General features: G+C 38.8%; 1 protein-coding gene across 1 annotated transcript in view; it reads right to left on the minus strand.

Moving 5' to 3' along the window:
* SCG3 (secretogranin III) overlaps positions 1-16,458 on the minus strand; it is a 44,744-nt gene that overhangs the window by 8,317 nt on the left and 19,969 nt on the right. The window contains 3 exon segments of the mRNA XM_020980821.2: positions 10,200-10,322; positions 11,248-11,331; positions 14,286-14,402. Coding sequence (XP_020836480.2) covers positions 10,200-10,322; positions 11,248-11,331; positions 14,286-14,402 — 324 coding nt within the window.

Raw genomic sequence — 16,458 nt, forward strand, 5'->3', positions numbered from 1 at the left:
CTGTGGAGCTCACTTGTGAAATCATAAGAATGCTGACAAAGATGTCTCCATTCTGTTTTGCTCAAATTCCATGACCACGCCAAGCACAGATGGTGGCATGGTATGGAAAGTTCCCCCCCGCCCCATATGTTCTTGAAGTGTATGTATAGCTTCTGTCTAACCTAGGAGAAGCCCATCCTTTTCTTGTGACCAGCTAGTCAGCATGGATATTTCCTGCTTTGCCCAACCTGTGACCCTGCTGATATACTGTTTTGCTTATTTTAGTCTATGCATCCTATGTCAACCAATGGAATTATTCTGTATTTGGTATAGCTGTTCATGAATGTTTAGATATCCAATCCTATAAAAACAGGGCCCTGGAAGGTGGGGGCACCTCAGATTGTGAAGATGGTCTGAGGTCCACTTCATTAGAGGGGTCATGGACCCTTTAGTAAAGTGCCGTTGGCTTAGAGTTCTGCCTCAGTCTCTCTTATTGTAGCTTGTAAACAAGCAGGAGGAAGCAGCAGGAAGAAATTCCATGGGAGCTCAGGGAAGGAGCAGCATCCTGGAAATCATTACGTAATGATTAACAGTGTCAAAACCAGCAGAGTCAAGTAGGATGAGGACAAAGAAAAAAACATTTAGCAGCTAAAAGATCACTGGCAACCTTGGAGGGGCAGTTTCAGTAATGAGGTGGGCTTGGAAGCCAGATTGCAAGGGGCTGAAAAATGAGGGGATCTGAAGAAGTTGAGGTAATGAGCATACATGCCTCTTTCCAAGAGTTTGGTTTTAAAAGAGAGATGAGATAGAAAATGATAGGGTATATTTCAATTAGTCTTACTGAGTTCAGTGTCTGAAATATTTTTTAAGTGACTTGTCCAGGATCACATAGCTAGTAAGTGTCTGAGGCCAGATTTGAATTCAGGTCCTCTTGACTCCAGGGTCACTGCTCTAACCACTGTATCACCTAACTGCCTCTTCAGTGTCTGAAATCTTTCGTTGGCATTTGCCCCCAGCACAACTCTCTCTCTCTCTCTATCTCTCTCTCTTGTCTCTCTCTCTCTCTCTCTCTCTCTCTGTCTCTCTCTTTCTCTCTCTCTGTCTCTCTCTCACTTTCCCCTTTCTCCCCCTCTTTCTTTTTCTTTCTCTCCTTCTTCTCCTCCTCCTCCTCCTCTTTCTTCTCCTTTTTCTACTTCTCCCTCCTCCTCCTCCTTCTCTCTGTCTCTCTCAGTGCATTGACACTTCATCACCTCTCAAAGGATGGAGTAATGCAAGGATAAGTTTCATTTATTTGATAATTTGTTACAAGAAATACACACATATACAGACATCAAGACAAAGACAGAGAGAAAAAAAGAGACAGAGATACAGACAGTCAGAGAGACAGAGACAGATTTAGACAAAGAGACACAGACATAAAGAGACAGAAGTAGAAAGACAGAGAGAGGAATTTCAAAGTTCAAGATCATGGAGGCAGCATAATTATATTATGACAAAATGTCGCCATCTCTGTGGCAGGATGGGGTAGAATAAGTTACAGGAATTAAGGAGGAGGCTGAGTGGGGAGCCCACTGTACTTGATGGAACATCAATGAGTATACTGAAGACTCCCAGTATAAGGGCAGGTGTAGATGTAGAGAAGACTGGGATCTAGGTACCAAACTTCTTGAGAACAATAAGGGAATGACTTGGAGACTGGTAGGTGACAAGAGCAAAGCTTTGGACTGAGGGATATAAATGGATAGAATGACTCTCAAAGGAGAGATTGCTGGTGATCATGGCAAAGGGATAGTCAAAGGGAGGAGCAAGTATGTCAGGTTCTCTTGGCCCAGTGTGTCAGAGAGGAGGGGAGGGGGAAGGAAGCATGGTAGGAAGAATACTCAGTATTAGAAAAGGGGTGGTGAGAATTTCACACCTTCTAGAGATTCTGGAGAAAACCAGGTTCCATAAGTTCAAGAAGATGGAAAGAATATCAGATGAACTCACTAAAAATGGAGAGTTTCTTAATAGAATAGGAATTCCAGAGGGCACAGTGCAACAGAACATCTGAGGAAGACATTAGTGGAGGGCTGATGGGTTATGCTGCCACCTTGAATCTTGCTAAATCTTATTTTCTATAGCCTTTTTACCTTCACTGACTTTAAATTGTCTGAATACTCTCCTATATCTTTTGATAATCCCAACCCATCTTGGCTTCCTGGACTGCACATTACCCTGCCTGATAGAGAGAAGGCTTAGTTTAAAGGTAAGATGTAGAAATTTTCATTCCTCAACTTCACATGGGAATCGATATATTGATTTTCATTGTCTGCCATCTGAGGCTGAGAAGGTCAACTAAATTTAGTACAGCAAAAACAGTATTCATTAATTCAAATAAATTCAGTGGAGAAAGGAACATTATAGATCATCCAGTTCAACATTCTCATTTACAGACTGGGGAAACTGAGACTGAGAGAAAAGTGACTTGGTCACAAGAACCCACAGAGGATAAGTTGCAGAGTCAAGATTCAAACCTGGGTCATCTGGCTCTAAGACCGGCCAGTGCCTTTTCTGCTTTTCTACTCTTCAAATTAATGAAAAGTCTAAATAAGAAAACATCTTTGAAGAAATATAACTTGGTTGCTTTTAAGCATACACTGTAACTGGAATGGGGCCGGATTGAGAGTGAGGAGACCTGAATCAATTCAACTCAACAGTTCCTCAGTGCCTGCTATGTGCAAAGCACTGGCCTGGACACGGGGGATGCAAAGATGAAATAATAATAAAAGATGAAATATATAAATCTAGATATGGTTTATAGAGAACTTTCCTTACACCAACCTTGTGAGCTGCATAGTGCAGACCATTTTTCACCTTTTATAGATGAGGAAACAGGTTTAGAGAAGTTAAATGATTTGCCCAGCTAATAAGTAAGCTACCTGTGCAGAAATCCACACACAAGTCTCTTGATTCTGGGTTTTTTTTTTGGCAAATTTTTTAATTTTAAACTTAAATAAATATAAAAATAGAAATTATATTTATATATAAATAGAAAAATAAATATATAATATTTAGAAATTTATATGTAAAATATACAAAAAAGAAAAGAAAAAAGAAACAAACTTAAATACAAAATAAGAAAAGAAAAAAAAATGCCATGTGATTCTGAATCTAGTACTTTTTCTAGTTACGTGCTTAGTGTCTCTCAGTACAGGCTGTTAGGTGGCACAGCGGATAGAGTACTGTGCCAGGAAGAAGGAAGACCAGCATTCAAATCTGGTGTCAGATACTTATGAGCTGGGTGACCCTGAGTAAGTTGCCTAATCTCTCTTAGCCTTAAGTTTCCTCATCTGTAAAATGCGGATAATAATACCACCTACCTCCTAGGGTTATTGTGAAGATCAAATGAAATTATAATTATAAGGCATTTAGCATAGTACTGGATATATAGTAGAGCATTATATAAATGTTAGCTATTATTAGTAGTAGTAGTAAGTGTAGCATAGTCACTGGATCATAGGTTTAGAGGTAGAAAAAAATTAAAAAGTCAACAAGTGTGACACTTTCATTTTATAGATGAGAAAATCAAGGGGGAGAGAGATTAAATAACTTGCTCATAGTCAGGCAGCTAGGATTGGAGGTGGGATTTGAAGCCAAGTTTTTTTGACTCCAAATTTACTTTTCTATCCACTATGCCACCTAGCTTCTTGAAGAATCTTTGCCATCAGACTGCTTACAGGCACTGTGATGGTATAATGAATAGTGTTGGGCCTGGAGGAAAACCTCAGTTCATGGCCCAGACATTTACAAGTTGTGTGACCCTGGGCAGGTCATTTAACCTGCCTGCCTCAGTTTCCTCAACTGTAAAAATGGGGATAATAATAGCACCTACCACCTCACCCAGTGTCATTGTGAGGATCAATTGAAATAATATTTATAAAATGATTTGAGAACCAGCTATATAGATGCTACCTGTTCTTATTACAGTATAATAGGATGTGGGAAGGGAGATTTAAAAAAATCTATATATCACTATAATATAAGGCAGAATGTGATCACCATGAAGCCCAAACAAAATGTAATGAAAACTTGCTTTGTGACCTTGGCAAAGTCAATTTGTGTCTCTGGAGATCAGTTTCTTCAATCTATCAAATGAGTTCAATTCAACTGACATTTTATTAAGCCTCTGCTACGTGCAAAGCACTGGGGACACAAAAGACAAAGCAAAAACCAGCCCCTCCCCAACAGGACATCCTACCAGGGGAAATGAGTGAGATGAACTGAATGTACCTTGAAGCCCACTTTCCAGCCCAAACATTCCAGGATTCTAGAAACTAGGCCAATTAAATCTTGCCCAGGAAAGGTCCTTAGAGAGTTTGTTTAGTGAAGAGATGAGTCATTAGTCATTAGTCGTTAGCATTTAGGTTGTTTGTGTGTAAATGATAGTTCTAAGTCCCTGAGGGTACTTGAAAACAGTTTGTTCTCTGAAATATTTTAAACACTGCTCCCACACTGTGTGTTTATAATATTAACTCTCACTACTGGGGGGGGGGGGTGAGGAGTAAAAGAGCTTCTTTAAACCAAAATAAACCTTAGCTCTGGCCTTGGCATAGTAATGAAAATTCTGAATTTCTGGAGTCTGACAAGTAAAGGCAGTTTAAGGATACATAGGGAATGAATACCAAGGCTTTCATCACAACCTTAAAATTTGAGTGAAAATTTGAAATGAAAGGGATGCTAAAAAGTTTCTCAAGAAAATAAGAGTGTAGTGAGCCTATCCATTTTGGTCAAACAAACCTAGAATTATATGTATGGATAAATCAATAGAGAGACAGCTCTAGCATTATGGGGAATTAGGAAAGGCTTTCTGTAGAAGGTGGGAGTTTAGCTGGGACTAGAAGGAAACCAGGGAAGCCAGCAGGTAGAGGTGAGGAGGTAGAGTATTCTAGACACGGGGGACAGGCAGTAATAGAGAGTACTTATATGGTACTTTAAGGTTTGAAAGGCATTTTACAAATCTTATCTCATTTTATCCTCACAACAATTCTGGGAGGGAGGCACTATTATTACCTTCATTTGTATGAGGAAACTGAGCCAGGGAAAACCCGTGGATTTTGTTTTGTGCAACGTAGTGCAGAGAAGCCACTGGATCACAAAGTATGGGAAAGCGAGTGAGTTGTAGAAAGACTGGAGAGGTAGGAGGGGGCCAGGTTGTGAAGAACTTTGAACTCCAAACAGGATTTCATATTTGATCCTGGAGGTGTGAAGGACCCATTGGAGTTTATTGAATGGGAGATGGTGGTGGTGGTGGTGGTCACATGGTCAGATCTTCACTGTAGGATTAATTTGACAATTCAGACTAAGAATAATCTAACAGTTGAGTGTAAGATGGACTGGAATGGGGAGAGACAAGTCAGGGATATCAACTGGCAGTCTATTGAAAAAGTCCAGGTGTGAGGAGACATGGGCCTGCACCAAGGTGGTGGTAGTATAAAAGGAGAGAAGGGGGTATTTTGAAGAGATGTTAGGAGGGTAAAATTGACAGGACTTGGCAACAGATTGCATATAGGAGAGAACAGAGAGTGAAGTCACTCCATCATGCCAAGCCTCTATTTTCTCTCTTTTTTTAAAAATATAGTTAAGATAAGATTGTATGTGGTCTTAAAACAAGCTGAAACAAAGGGGAAGCATGTCAGAGAATCAATCTTGTATCATCTTAGTTGGGTAGCCATGAGGGCTTTCAACATCAGAACTATTAATTTGTCATATAGATTTGTTCTGACCCCAATTTGCTCCTCCTGACCCAGGAAAATTGCTTTGTTCCATGCTATGAGCACAGAAGGCAGAAATCCCTATACTTAAATGACTCGATAAGTGTGACATAGCTTCCAAAATGATACAGAGTAAGGCTCACTTACAGAAATCATGAAACCAATGGGAAATACAAAGAAAGCTAGAAAGATCTTTATGAAATTAATGCAAAGCAAAAAAAAAAAACTAGAAAATGGGAGCCAACTCTAGGAAAAATGGAGACTTGAAGGGAATGATTGTAACAGTTATACTTATTCATTGAAACTAATTAACCTAAATGCAGTTATTAAACTAGTCGAGTTGTTGGTATTGATATGAAATATTAAGTTTTTTAACAAAATATTTAATCAGATAAACTAAATTATGGAACTATATATGGCAAATTGAATCTTATTAAATGTATACATTACTATTAATGACAAACATTTTGAGAAGATACTTGCTTACCAAATAGTATACCATATAATAAAGATTTTTTTCATGTAATCATGAGAAATGTATTTTCTTTATGGAAAAATCACATATACTGAAAAATGATCATTAACCCATTGGGGTAGAACGGTCAGGGCTGCTCACCAGGTAGATGAACAGCCCTGACTCACCCTACTATACCTATTTAGTTAATGAATTGAATAAAATACAAACTTGGGCAGCAAATTCATGTCAAACATTTTACAGCAATCAATATACTTATGTCTTAAAATAAGAGATTATGAGCTTTCCTTACCCAACACTGGGTCCCCTCCACACCCCTCCTCCATTCTTCCCCTGCCCACTTAGGGCAGGAAGCAATTGCAAATCTGTCCCAGACTTGAATTAGCACAGGTTGATGAAAGACAAAGAAAAACAGGCTCTCACATTAAGGCACAGCTCTCTGGGAAATTCAAGGGTTCATTCCTTAGCCTCACAATCACGAAAAGGATTAGGACAAAGATCACCTTCTATCTGCGTTATATTGTAACAGTCTCCTTGCTAATGATGTTCTTGCTTCCATTCTCTCTCTGAGCTCCTATCTCCCTTGCATGCATTCAATCCTGAGTGTTTTTTTTTTTTAATTAGGACACTGTCTTAATCTTTACAGTGAGATATAATCTTACTCTATCACTTCTTCCAATGACTGATGATGCTCTTGACAGGTCTATCCTGTGCTTTCTGCCCTGAGGAGAATGTAGCAATGAGCACTTCCAGTTTTTTTTGCCATAGTTGTTTTCATATTATTTAAGAATTCTTCTCTAGTTTGACTCCCTTTAACCTAGACCTTAAGCTAGATCTATATTTTCTCCTCCCATTCCCCATTATATCACTGCATAAACCATCAAAACCTCATAAACATTTGTTGAATGAAAGAGACAGGAAGTCCAGACAACTTTGGCCTCAACCAGAATGGAAGTTTCCTTTGTCCTTTCCAGTAATGAAAGCTGGAATTACAGATCATTTGAACTAGAAAAACAGATCAGTTTTTTTTTTCACATAAAAGTAAACTAACTAACCATAAACATAAATATAGGAATATATACTTTATGTCTTTGTTTTGTGGAATGTAATCCTATTCATTCAGCAAATGTTAACCTTTGATTCCAGTTCTGGCTGGAGATAGCAGAAATAGCTTAAAATTTTATACATATATACATATTTTTTAAAGACAAAACCTCCTCATTTTACCCAACACCTTCAGCCTCTATGGCTCTAATGTTTCACCAGATTTGATAATAAAATTCCATTGAAAGAATTTCACTCTTTTTATCTCCTTTTCTACTTCTAATGGGGCTTCTCATGACCTTGAATCCCTGAGTAATCAACTCCTGAATAAAACAGTAATCAATAATGTAACTTAAACCTCCCTTTTCAAAAAACAAGTGACCTTTCTTTTGCTAAAAATGAATAGGATATTATCAAAACTGAGGAAACTGAGGCTGAGAGGTTAAATGAATTGCCCAGTACTCTATCCACTTCACCAAGTAATTACCTACTTCTGGGACTATTCTTTGGGACATCCCCAAGGAAGTAAGTCTCAGAAAGAAGAAAACTCATATTTTTGAAAAATGTTGACCATAGCATTATTTGTAATATATATGGAAAAAAACTGGAAACAAATAAATACCCAATAACTAGAAAACAGCTAGTTCATATCCTATATGAACATAATGGAATATTATTGTGCCATGGGGAATGATCATAGATCATAGAGCTGAAAGGGACCTTAGAGGCCATTGAGTACAATTTCCTAATTTTAAAGGTAACGAGACAGAGGATGAAAGGTTTAATGATTTTCCTAAGGTCACAGAGTTAGTAAATACCTGAGGCATGATGTGAGTTTAGGGTAGCTAGGTGGTACAATGCACAGAACTCTGGGCATGGAGTCAGGAAGACCTGAATTCAAGACCCTCACTAGCTGATTGACCCTGGGCAAGTCCCTTAATCCTGTTTGCCTCAGTTTCCTCATCTGTAAAATGAGCTGGAGAAGGAAATGGCAAACCACTCCAATGTCTTTGCCAAGAAAACCACAAATGGGTCACTAAGAGGCAGTCATGGCTGAAACAACTGAACAACAAAATCTTGATTCCACATCTAGTACTTCATCCACTGTACAAATATGAAGAATGCAGAGAAACACAAGAAGATGCAGGTATGTGGCAGGAAGAAAGCAGAACCAAAATAACAATGCATACAATTACCACCATGATACAAATAAATCCAACATTGAGAAATTTAAAAATTCTGGTCTAATGTAGCACTAGTGTTTGGATTATAGTGTCAAAATTAAAGGCAGATCTTTAAGTAGAAATTAGTGTACTGGGTAAATGAAGTTGACTGGTAAGGGGGAAGGGATGCAATTACACTATGACCACAGGACCTCTCCTTTGTAGATTGGAGTCAGAGGAACGTAGGAGGATTAGAAATTGGAACTGGGTGTCAGGGTTTTTTTTTTTTTAAAAGAAGGCAAGGATTAGAGTATAGAAAAAGACTGAGTCAGTTACTTAATTTATCAGAGAGGAGGGAAAGCAGGCTGGAAGCCCATCCCTGACTGCAATAAGGATCTGGATTAGATTCGTTGAACAAGGAGAGGTCTAGGGTCTGGGAAGGGTTAGAGCCTGGGTAAAGCTAGGGCTGACCTGGTTGAAGATTGCAGTGAGAAGAGAGGCAGCAAGGGAAAAAGGTTTCAAAGTGGGGCAGGATGGGGTGGGGGGATGGAAGAGATAATCGCAGATGCAATTGTGATTGCTCCCTTTGCCCTCTTACTTCAGCCTCCTCTGCTAGGGCGTGCCTCCCCTCTCCCAACAACAGGCCTGCTTTGGCTGTTGCCATAGAGCAAGGTGGGGGAGGGAGGGCCTTATTCTTTCCTCTTCTACTCTCAATTTCTGTGGCCAGCAACCCACTTTCCCTCAGCCTCGGCATAGTTGGCCTTCTATTTCAACCCCTAGGGGCTGTAGGAGATTAAGAGCTTCAGGTGCATTCTTTATACCATGATAAGGATGAAACAGCTGTGTCCCTTCTCCCCTCCTGACCCCCTAGCCCTGATAACATTTTTTAGGAAGCGGTTGTTTGGGTTTTTGTTGTGCCAAAACAAAATGCATCGAATAAATTTAAAAAAAATTGTCACTGATTTAAATATATACATTTACATATATACACATATATTTGTACACACAACATATATATATGTATATATGCACACAATACACATATGCACACAATACACATATATATGAGCACACACGTGTGCATATACAGATATATGTACATATATGTATATAGGCGCACCCACATGTGTGTATGTGTTCATACATACATACATACATACATACATACATATAATGTTATCATAACATCCAGGGTAGCTTCCAAGGGTAGCTTCTCTCACTTAATTTTTTATTTCAGAAGTTTGTATGAGTTTCTGTTAATGCAAGATTTATTACTAAGTACAAGTTGTAGACCATAACAACCTAATTAGCTATAGCATAATAAAAAACACAGTGGATTTAGCATCAGAATGATGTTTAAATTCCTGTGCCCCTAGCTGTGTGATTTTGGGCCATGTCCCATAACCTCCCTAAGTTTCATTCTCCTCATCTATAAAATGGCTATAATTATATTTGCATTATCTTCCTCACAAGGTTGTTGTGAGGAAAGTATCTGGTAAATCTTAAGACACCACATAAATTTAAGTCATTATAATGGCTTGAAAGTATGGGCAATTGGTTCTGGATTGGAGTATGGGAGCAAGCTCGTTGACTTCAGAATGTGAACAGTATAGCACATTCAATAGCCACTAATGGAAATGTAATTTTAAAAGTATGTCTAGTTGCAGGTAATTGTATCACCTTTGAATGCAAATTTTGGCACACAACATACTAATTGTCAAACCTGTCTCTGGTGTGAGGAAACAGATACCTCAACCTCATCATAAGCCAAGGGTGAAGATTCTCTACCTTTTGGTTCCTCATTTTTTTCTGTGTTAGACCCATCTTTGGTGGAATCTTTTTGTGTTCCATATTCCTTTTCCATTTTAGCTGCTTCTTCCTTTGTACTGTCTGCTTCTTCATGACTCTTATCTGAAGGAACCATAAGCAAAGAGGTACTGTTATGTCTATAATTCAAGAGCGGCTGTTAACTACTTAAATGGTAACTGTCTGTTGTTATGTGGGATGGTATGAAGTGGAAACCTAGCAATTTTCTATTCAGTTTAATTAATATAGGCAACAAAAACTGGGCAAATCAGGCCTGTGGTGAATTTTGGGAGACTAAAACATCCGGTCTGGATGTTTTTAATTAATTGAAAAAACAGTACAATTCTCTACTGTATAGACACAGCCATTCATTCCAAACCGAACAATCCTAGAGAATCAAACTTTCATGTTCTGAATTTTTAGCAGGCCTTTATTCCTGTGAGTGCTATCTTCTCATTCCTTAATCCTTTCTACATAAGGAACTGAAGGGGGAAATTGGCAGACTAAAAGAGGTCATTCATTGATGTTCGACATCAGTGAAACCTACTAAAAATAGATAAAAATACAAGCATATTCTTTCTAGGAGGTTGAAAAAAAATCACAATCACCACTAACACCACTTGGGAATAGGTCATATGGTGATAACTGTGTAATAAATGCTGTAATAATAGGATCATATAATCTTGGAATTGCAAGGGATTTTAGAGGTTACCTAGATGCATGCATTCCCTGGCAGTCTATCCCTCTTATCCCAAGTCTTTTTTTTTTTTGGTAGGCAATTGGAGTTAAGTGACTTGCCCAGGGTCACACAGTTAGTAACATGACAAATGTTTGGTCTGAGGCAAGATTTGAACTCAGGTCCTCCTGACTTCAGGGCCAGTGCTCTATCCACTGTGCCATCTAGCTGCCCCCCCCCAGTCTTTCAAAAATACAATCTAGTGGTTGCTCATTATTAAACACAGGCCTTTTTCACTAATCTACATGATATTGGTCCTTTTTAACACCATGAAGGAAATAAGAAGAAAAATACCTGGAATGAATCTGTTTTTATTGTCAGCGGCATTTTTATCGAGCTTATTCTTGGTTTGTAGAGCTATTGTTGCATCTAAGTTTTCTGGAAAAAAAAAGTCCCATTTAAAAATTCCAAGTTTTAATTTTAAAAAGCTTGAAAAATCTTTCAAAAAGCAAGCAAACAACCTAATAAAACTGGATAGGGAAGCAGTTGAGTCTGAACTAGATTTTATTTCATAGCATTACGTAATTCTGGAGTTGAAAAGAACCTTAGAGATCTTCCAGTCCAACTTCCCTCCCAATTCTTTTCAGGTGTCCTTCTGACAATATCCCAGGAAGATGCTTATCCAGCTCCACACGTATAGTGTAAATAGCAGGAGACCGTGTCCTTTTCTTCCTTGCGTTCCTTTTATTCTTCAGCACACCATCAGAGTATGATGCCTCATAGTAATACTCATTGGTACTTAAAACTGTCATTGCTCACCAAGACATGAGCACAGAGCCACAGAATAACAGAATCAATTATATCACCCTTGCCTTTTTCCCCTTTGTCCAAATAACTAGGCTATTGTCTCATTCCATCAAGAATCTGGTCGCCTGATTGGTCCTTTGTGACCCTGGAGCATCTGATCTGTTAATATGGTAGTCTAGCTAATATCCATATTCGTTGCTATGCAAACTCTCCAGTATCTCTTCCCACAACAGATTATGTTACATCCCCCTGGGGCAAGGCTGGCATAACCTGTAATAGGGTAATAAATCAGGGAGGGGAAATGGCAATCCCTGCTTGGGGCCAAGGAGTTGAAGATGGAAGAAGAACAACTGGAAACCAGAAAGGAGGGTTAGGTTCATACCAGGTTTCTGCAGAGTGCAGAGTTATGGGAAGAGAGACTGATTGCCTGGCAGAGGTTTAAAGCAGGAGGCAGTAAGAGGGTCCATTTGTGTTTAAGAAGTCAAAATTCATGGACTGCCAAGAAGATAACCATTTGCCTGACTGAACATGATTCACCAAAGCTTCAGGCTTTTTAATGCTGATGCTGGTATTTTGTTTCTGAAAATGCTGATGACCTGGGACACTTGTGGGTAGGGTCCACTAAGCCTCCTTATGATTCAGCCAACTCTGCTGGACCACAGTCATGGATGCCATCTTCCCCCACCTCCATTCAGACTGTGGCAAGACCTCTAATAACTCTGGGTCATGCACATTGTGTGTTAGCTTCTATATCCTGTCTGCAGGCCCATATCCCTGCCAATCTATTTATAATAATAGCTAACATTTATATAGTGCTTACTATGTGCCAGGCACTGTGATAAGTGCTTTATGATTATTGTCTCATTTAATCCTCACAACAACCATGAGAAGTAGGTGCTATTATTGTCCCCATTTTACAGATTAGGAAACTGAGGGAAATGGAAGTTAAGTGACTTGCCCAGAGTCACACAGCTAATAAGTTTAGAGGTGATGTGAAATGGAAATCTATAAAGCTAGAAAATTTCCTTTTAGGAACAAGTAGGTGACTTTAGCTGTGGTGAGAATTCTGGCACAGGGGAGCATCTTATCAAGATATTATCTACCAGGAGCAACTATGTGGCATAGTGGATAGAACACCAGTCCTAGAGTCAGAAAGACCTGAGTTCAAATCTGGCCTCAGATATTTACTAGCTATGTGACCCTGGGCAAGTGACTTAATCCCAGTTGCCTCCCTTCCCTGACAAAAGTCACCTACTGCCATGATAGCACCATACTTCACAAGCCTAGAAATCTAATATTACTATTATGGATAGAGGCAAGTTGGCACAGGTCACAATAAGTTTGATGGACAGTATATTGGATGCCTAGCTTGGGCACAGACTTCACGTAACTGTACCTAATTCTCAGTGTTATGATATAGTTATAGCAACCAGAAGCCACAAATGACAGTGGAGAGCCCTGAACAGAATTGGCTCCTATGGACCATGCCAGATCATTGTGGCAGAGGGAAGAGTACTGTTCACCAAGAATCTCAGGAGGTACGTAGAGGAATGAATGGAGGATGCAGAAGCCCTTCTGATCTTTGGGTGCCAACATTATGATTGCTTAGAGGATGAGAAATAGGGCCTGATTGTATATAGATATTCTGTTGCTTTTGCTGTCAGATTAACTCTGATAGCTCCAGTTCACAGAATTGCAGAATCTTGCCATTGGAATGGACCTGAGAGAGGTCATCTGATCTAATCCATGTGTACCTGAGCAAAATCCTTTCTGTAACATCACTGAAAAGATGCCATGCAGCCTTTGCTTGAAGACTGCTGGCAATGATGAAATCACTGCTTCTTGAGGCATCATCTTCTATGTTTGGACAAGTTCAACTTTTAGGAAGTTCTTCCTTATTGTGAGTGAGCTGAAACCTGTCTCTTTACAACTTCTGTCTAGTTCTTCCCCAGGGGCCAAACAGAGCTGGTCTAATCCCTCTTTCATACGACAACTTTTCAAACTCTTGAAAACACAATTTTGTTCCTCCCCAAATATTCTTGTCTTCAGGCTTGATGATATGGTCTTTTAAATATCCCAGGGTCACCAATAGGAACAACGACAAGCATTATAAAAATTCTTGTGTAGAAAAAATATAGGTTAAATGAGTAGCTCAGAGACATGTAGCTAATAAGCATTTGAGCCAGAAGAAGGAACCATGGTGTAGTTGTACCAGGAGAGAGAGTGGACTATTCTTCCTAATACGTTTCCCAAGTACCTGCTGGGCCACGGCCTGACATCTAAGCCATCTTCCGGTCTACCTGCCTGCCCCCCACCACACCTGGATGGGGCATGGGCTGGAGGAGAGCCAGGAAGTGTAGGCACAACAGTCTCTGGCCTATAGAAAGGAAAAAAGTATTGGCCCCTCCCAACCTTTCCCCTGCCATATAGTTGTGCTGAGGACAAAGTCCTACTGTTTGTCGTGGTTATGGTTCTGACAAATATTTTGGGCAAAACTGTGATTCAACTACAAATCTACCTAACTTTATTACAGTGTTTGGTATACTTTGTAGATTCAAGTCTATTGTAACAAATAGCATTCTTACCAAGGTATGAAACACCTTCTTCTGGAGAAATTGTGCCATATTTAACCATCATCTTCACAAAGTCAATCAATGTCTTCATTATAGTAATCAGCGTTTCTTTCTCTTTAGCCTCTTTCTCTATAGGGAGAAATAATACATAAAAAGGACATAAAAATAAAATGATATAAATCATTGTACAAACAATTAAAATGTGCCTTCATCTTTGATGACCGCTTAAGATTCTCTCATTCATTCACTTACTCATTTAACACATATTTATTATATACCCACTATGTCTAATGCTCTATAGTTAGTGCTGGGAAAAATACAAAAACATGGTACAAAAATATGGTATTGGTCACATCCCACCCCACAACTGGGTCATGTAAAACTTGAATGTTATTTTTCAGGGCATATTATTTCCCATTCAAAAATATTTCATTCTAAGGGGGGGAATGATAGCCGTTATTTGGACCAAAATACTAAATAAGACATAAGATCATATAATTTACTTCTATAAAGAACCATAGCTCATCTAGTCCAAATTGCATCTTCCAGATAAGGTCAAAAAGGTTAATTTATCTGCCCAATGTAGAGGTAATAAGTAGCAGAGCTGGAATTAGAACCCAGTGGGAAGTGGTTCAACTTAATTCAACAACATCCATTAATTAGTTAGTTAATAATTAATATTGCTGATTGTGTACAATATATTGTGCCAGAAGGTATGAGTTAAAAAAGAAAAGAATAAAGAAATAGTCCCAAATCTTAAGAAGCTTACATTCCAGTATAATGTGCTTAAAATCTAGTAGGGGGAACCAAAACATGTATATAGATAAATATAATAGAAATTACAGCACAATGTATATAAGGTGTATAATATGCTATATGGTACAGTATTTTGAAGAAATATTTTATATCACGTTTTGTGAAAAACGTGGTAAGAAGCAGGGGAAGGGGAAAGGAAGAAGCATTTATATAGAATCTTCTGAGTCAGACACTGTGACAGATATTATCTCATTTGAAGATAAGATAAAGTCAGTGAACTACTGGGTTTCACCATTTACCTCTGAATCAAACCAAGTGTTGAAAATAGATGAAATTTTAAAAAACTTTTAAAACGTATAGACAAAGGCAAATAAGAGAGAGAAAGTAAGGGCAAGGGAATGTGGCAGAGGAGCAAGGCAAAGGGCTGTCAATGACAAACTTTAGCTACCTCATCATTTTGCCTATAGCTGCATCTGCATTGGCACATTTCATATCATTGAAACACAGTCTTGGAGGCTGAAGGAATGACCTTCACTGGCAAGTAGTGACTCACCAGGTAAATCGGGATAGGATTTTCAGCTGGGAATCTGCTTCCTAATGCTACACAGTGACTCAGAAATGGGCCAATAAAGATGACAAAGTCCCAGAGACTGCAGCAAGTCTGACTCAGTCTGAACGGTATCACCTACGCCTCAACCTGGAGGTGGAGGAAAAGGGGTATGCTTCAGGAATGAAGTTGAAGGCACATGTTCAGAACGGGTTGTTACTGCGTCCACTGGGTTTGTTCACCTGTTTGTTACCAAGAAGAGGCATGACTGTGTAATGAAAACAAAAGGCACTGAGAAAACATTTTAAAACAGCAGAATGAGTCTAAATATTTCAACAGGGAAAAGTAAGGATGCTAAAAAATGTTGGGGAGAATCTCTTCCACGTGCCTAGTCTGGATAGGATTCACTCAGGTGAAGAAATATATAACATTGACCGAAGGATAAATAAGGCTATATGAGTTGTTGTTGTTGTTTTTGGTGAGGCAATTGGGTTTAAGTGATTTGCCCAGGGTCACACTGCTAGTAAATGTCAAATGTCTGGTCTGAGACCAGATTTGAATTGAGGTCCTCTTGATTCCAGGGGCGATACTCTATCCATCGTGCCACCTACCTGCCCCGTGTGAGTTTTAGCAGTGAGATTGGGGGCAGAGTGAAAGAGTAAAGAAAAGGAACTAGAGGTAGATTTGGGTAAATCTCTAAGGGGGAAGGAAATATATTCTAAGCATTATAGTTTACTATAGAACAAATAGCCTTTAAGTATTGTGTTTAATTTTTAATTTTAATATTTAATTACTAAATTTTAATTTTAATATTTAATTACTAAATAAATATAGTAATATATTAGGTTGATGATGAAACCTTGACTGATAATGACCCAACTA

Source organism: Phascolarctos cinereus, unplaced genomic scaffold, assembly GCF_003287225.1.
Source record: "Phascolarctos cinereus isolate Bilbo 61053 unplaced genomic scaffold, phaCin_HiC Scaffold_3;HRSCAF=262, whole genome shotgun sequence".
Lineage (NCBI taxonomy): Eukaryota > Metazoa > Chordata > Mammalia > Diprotodontia > Phascolarctidae > Phascolarctos > Phascolarctos cinereus.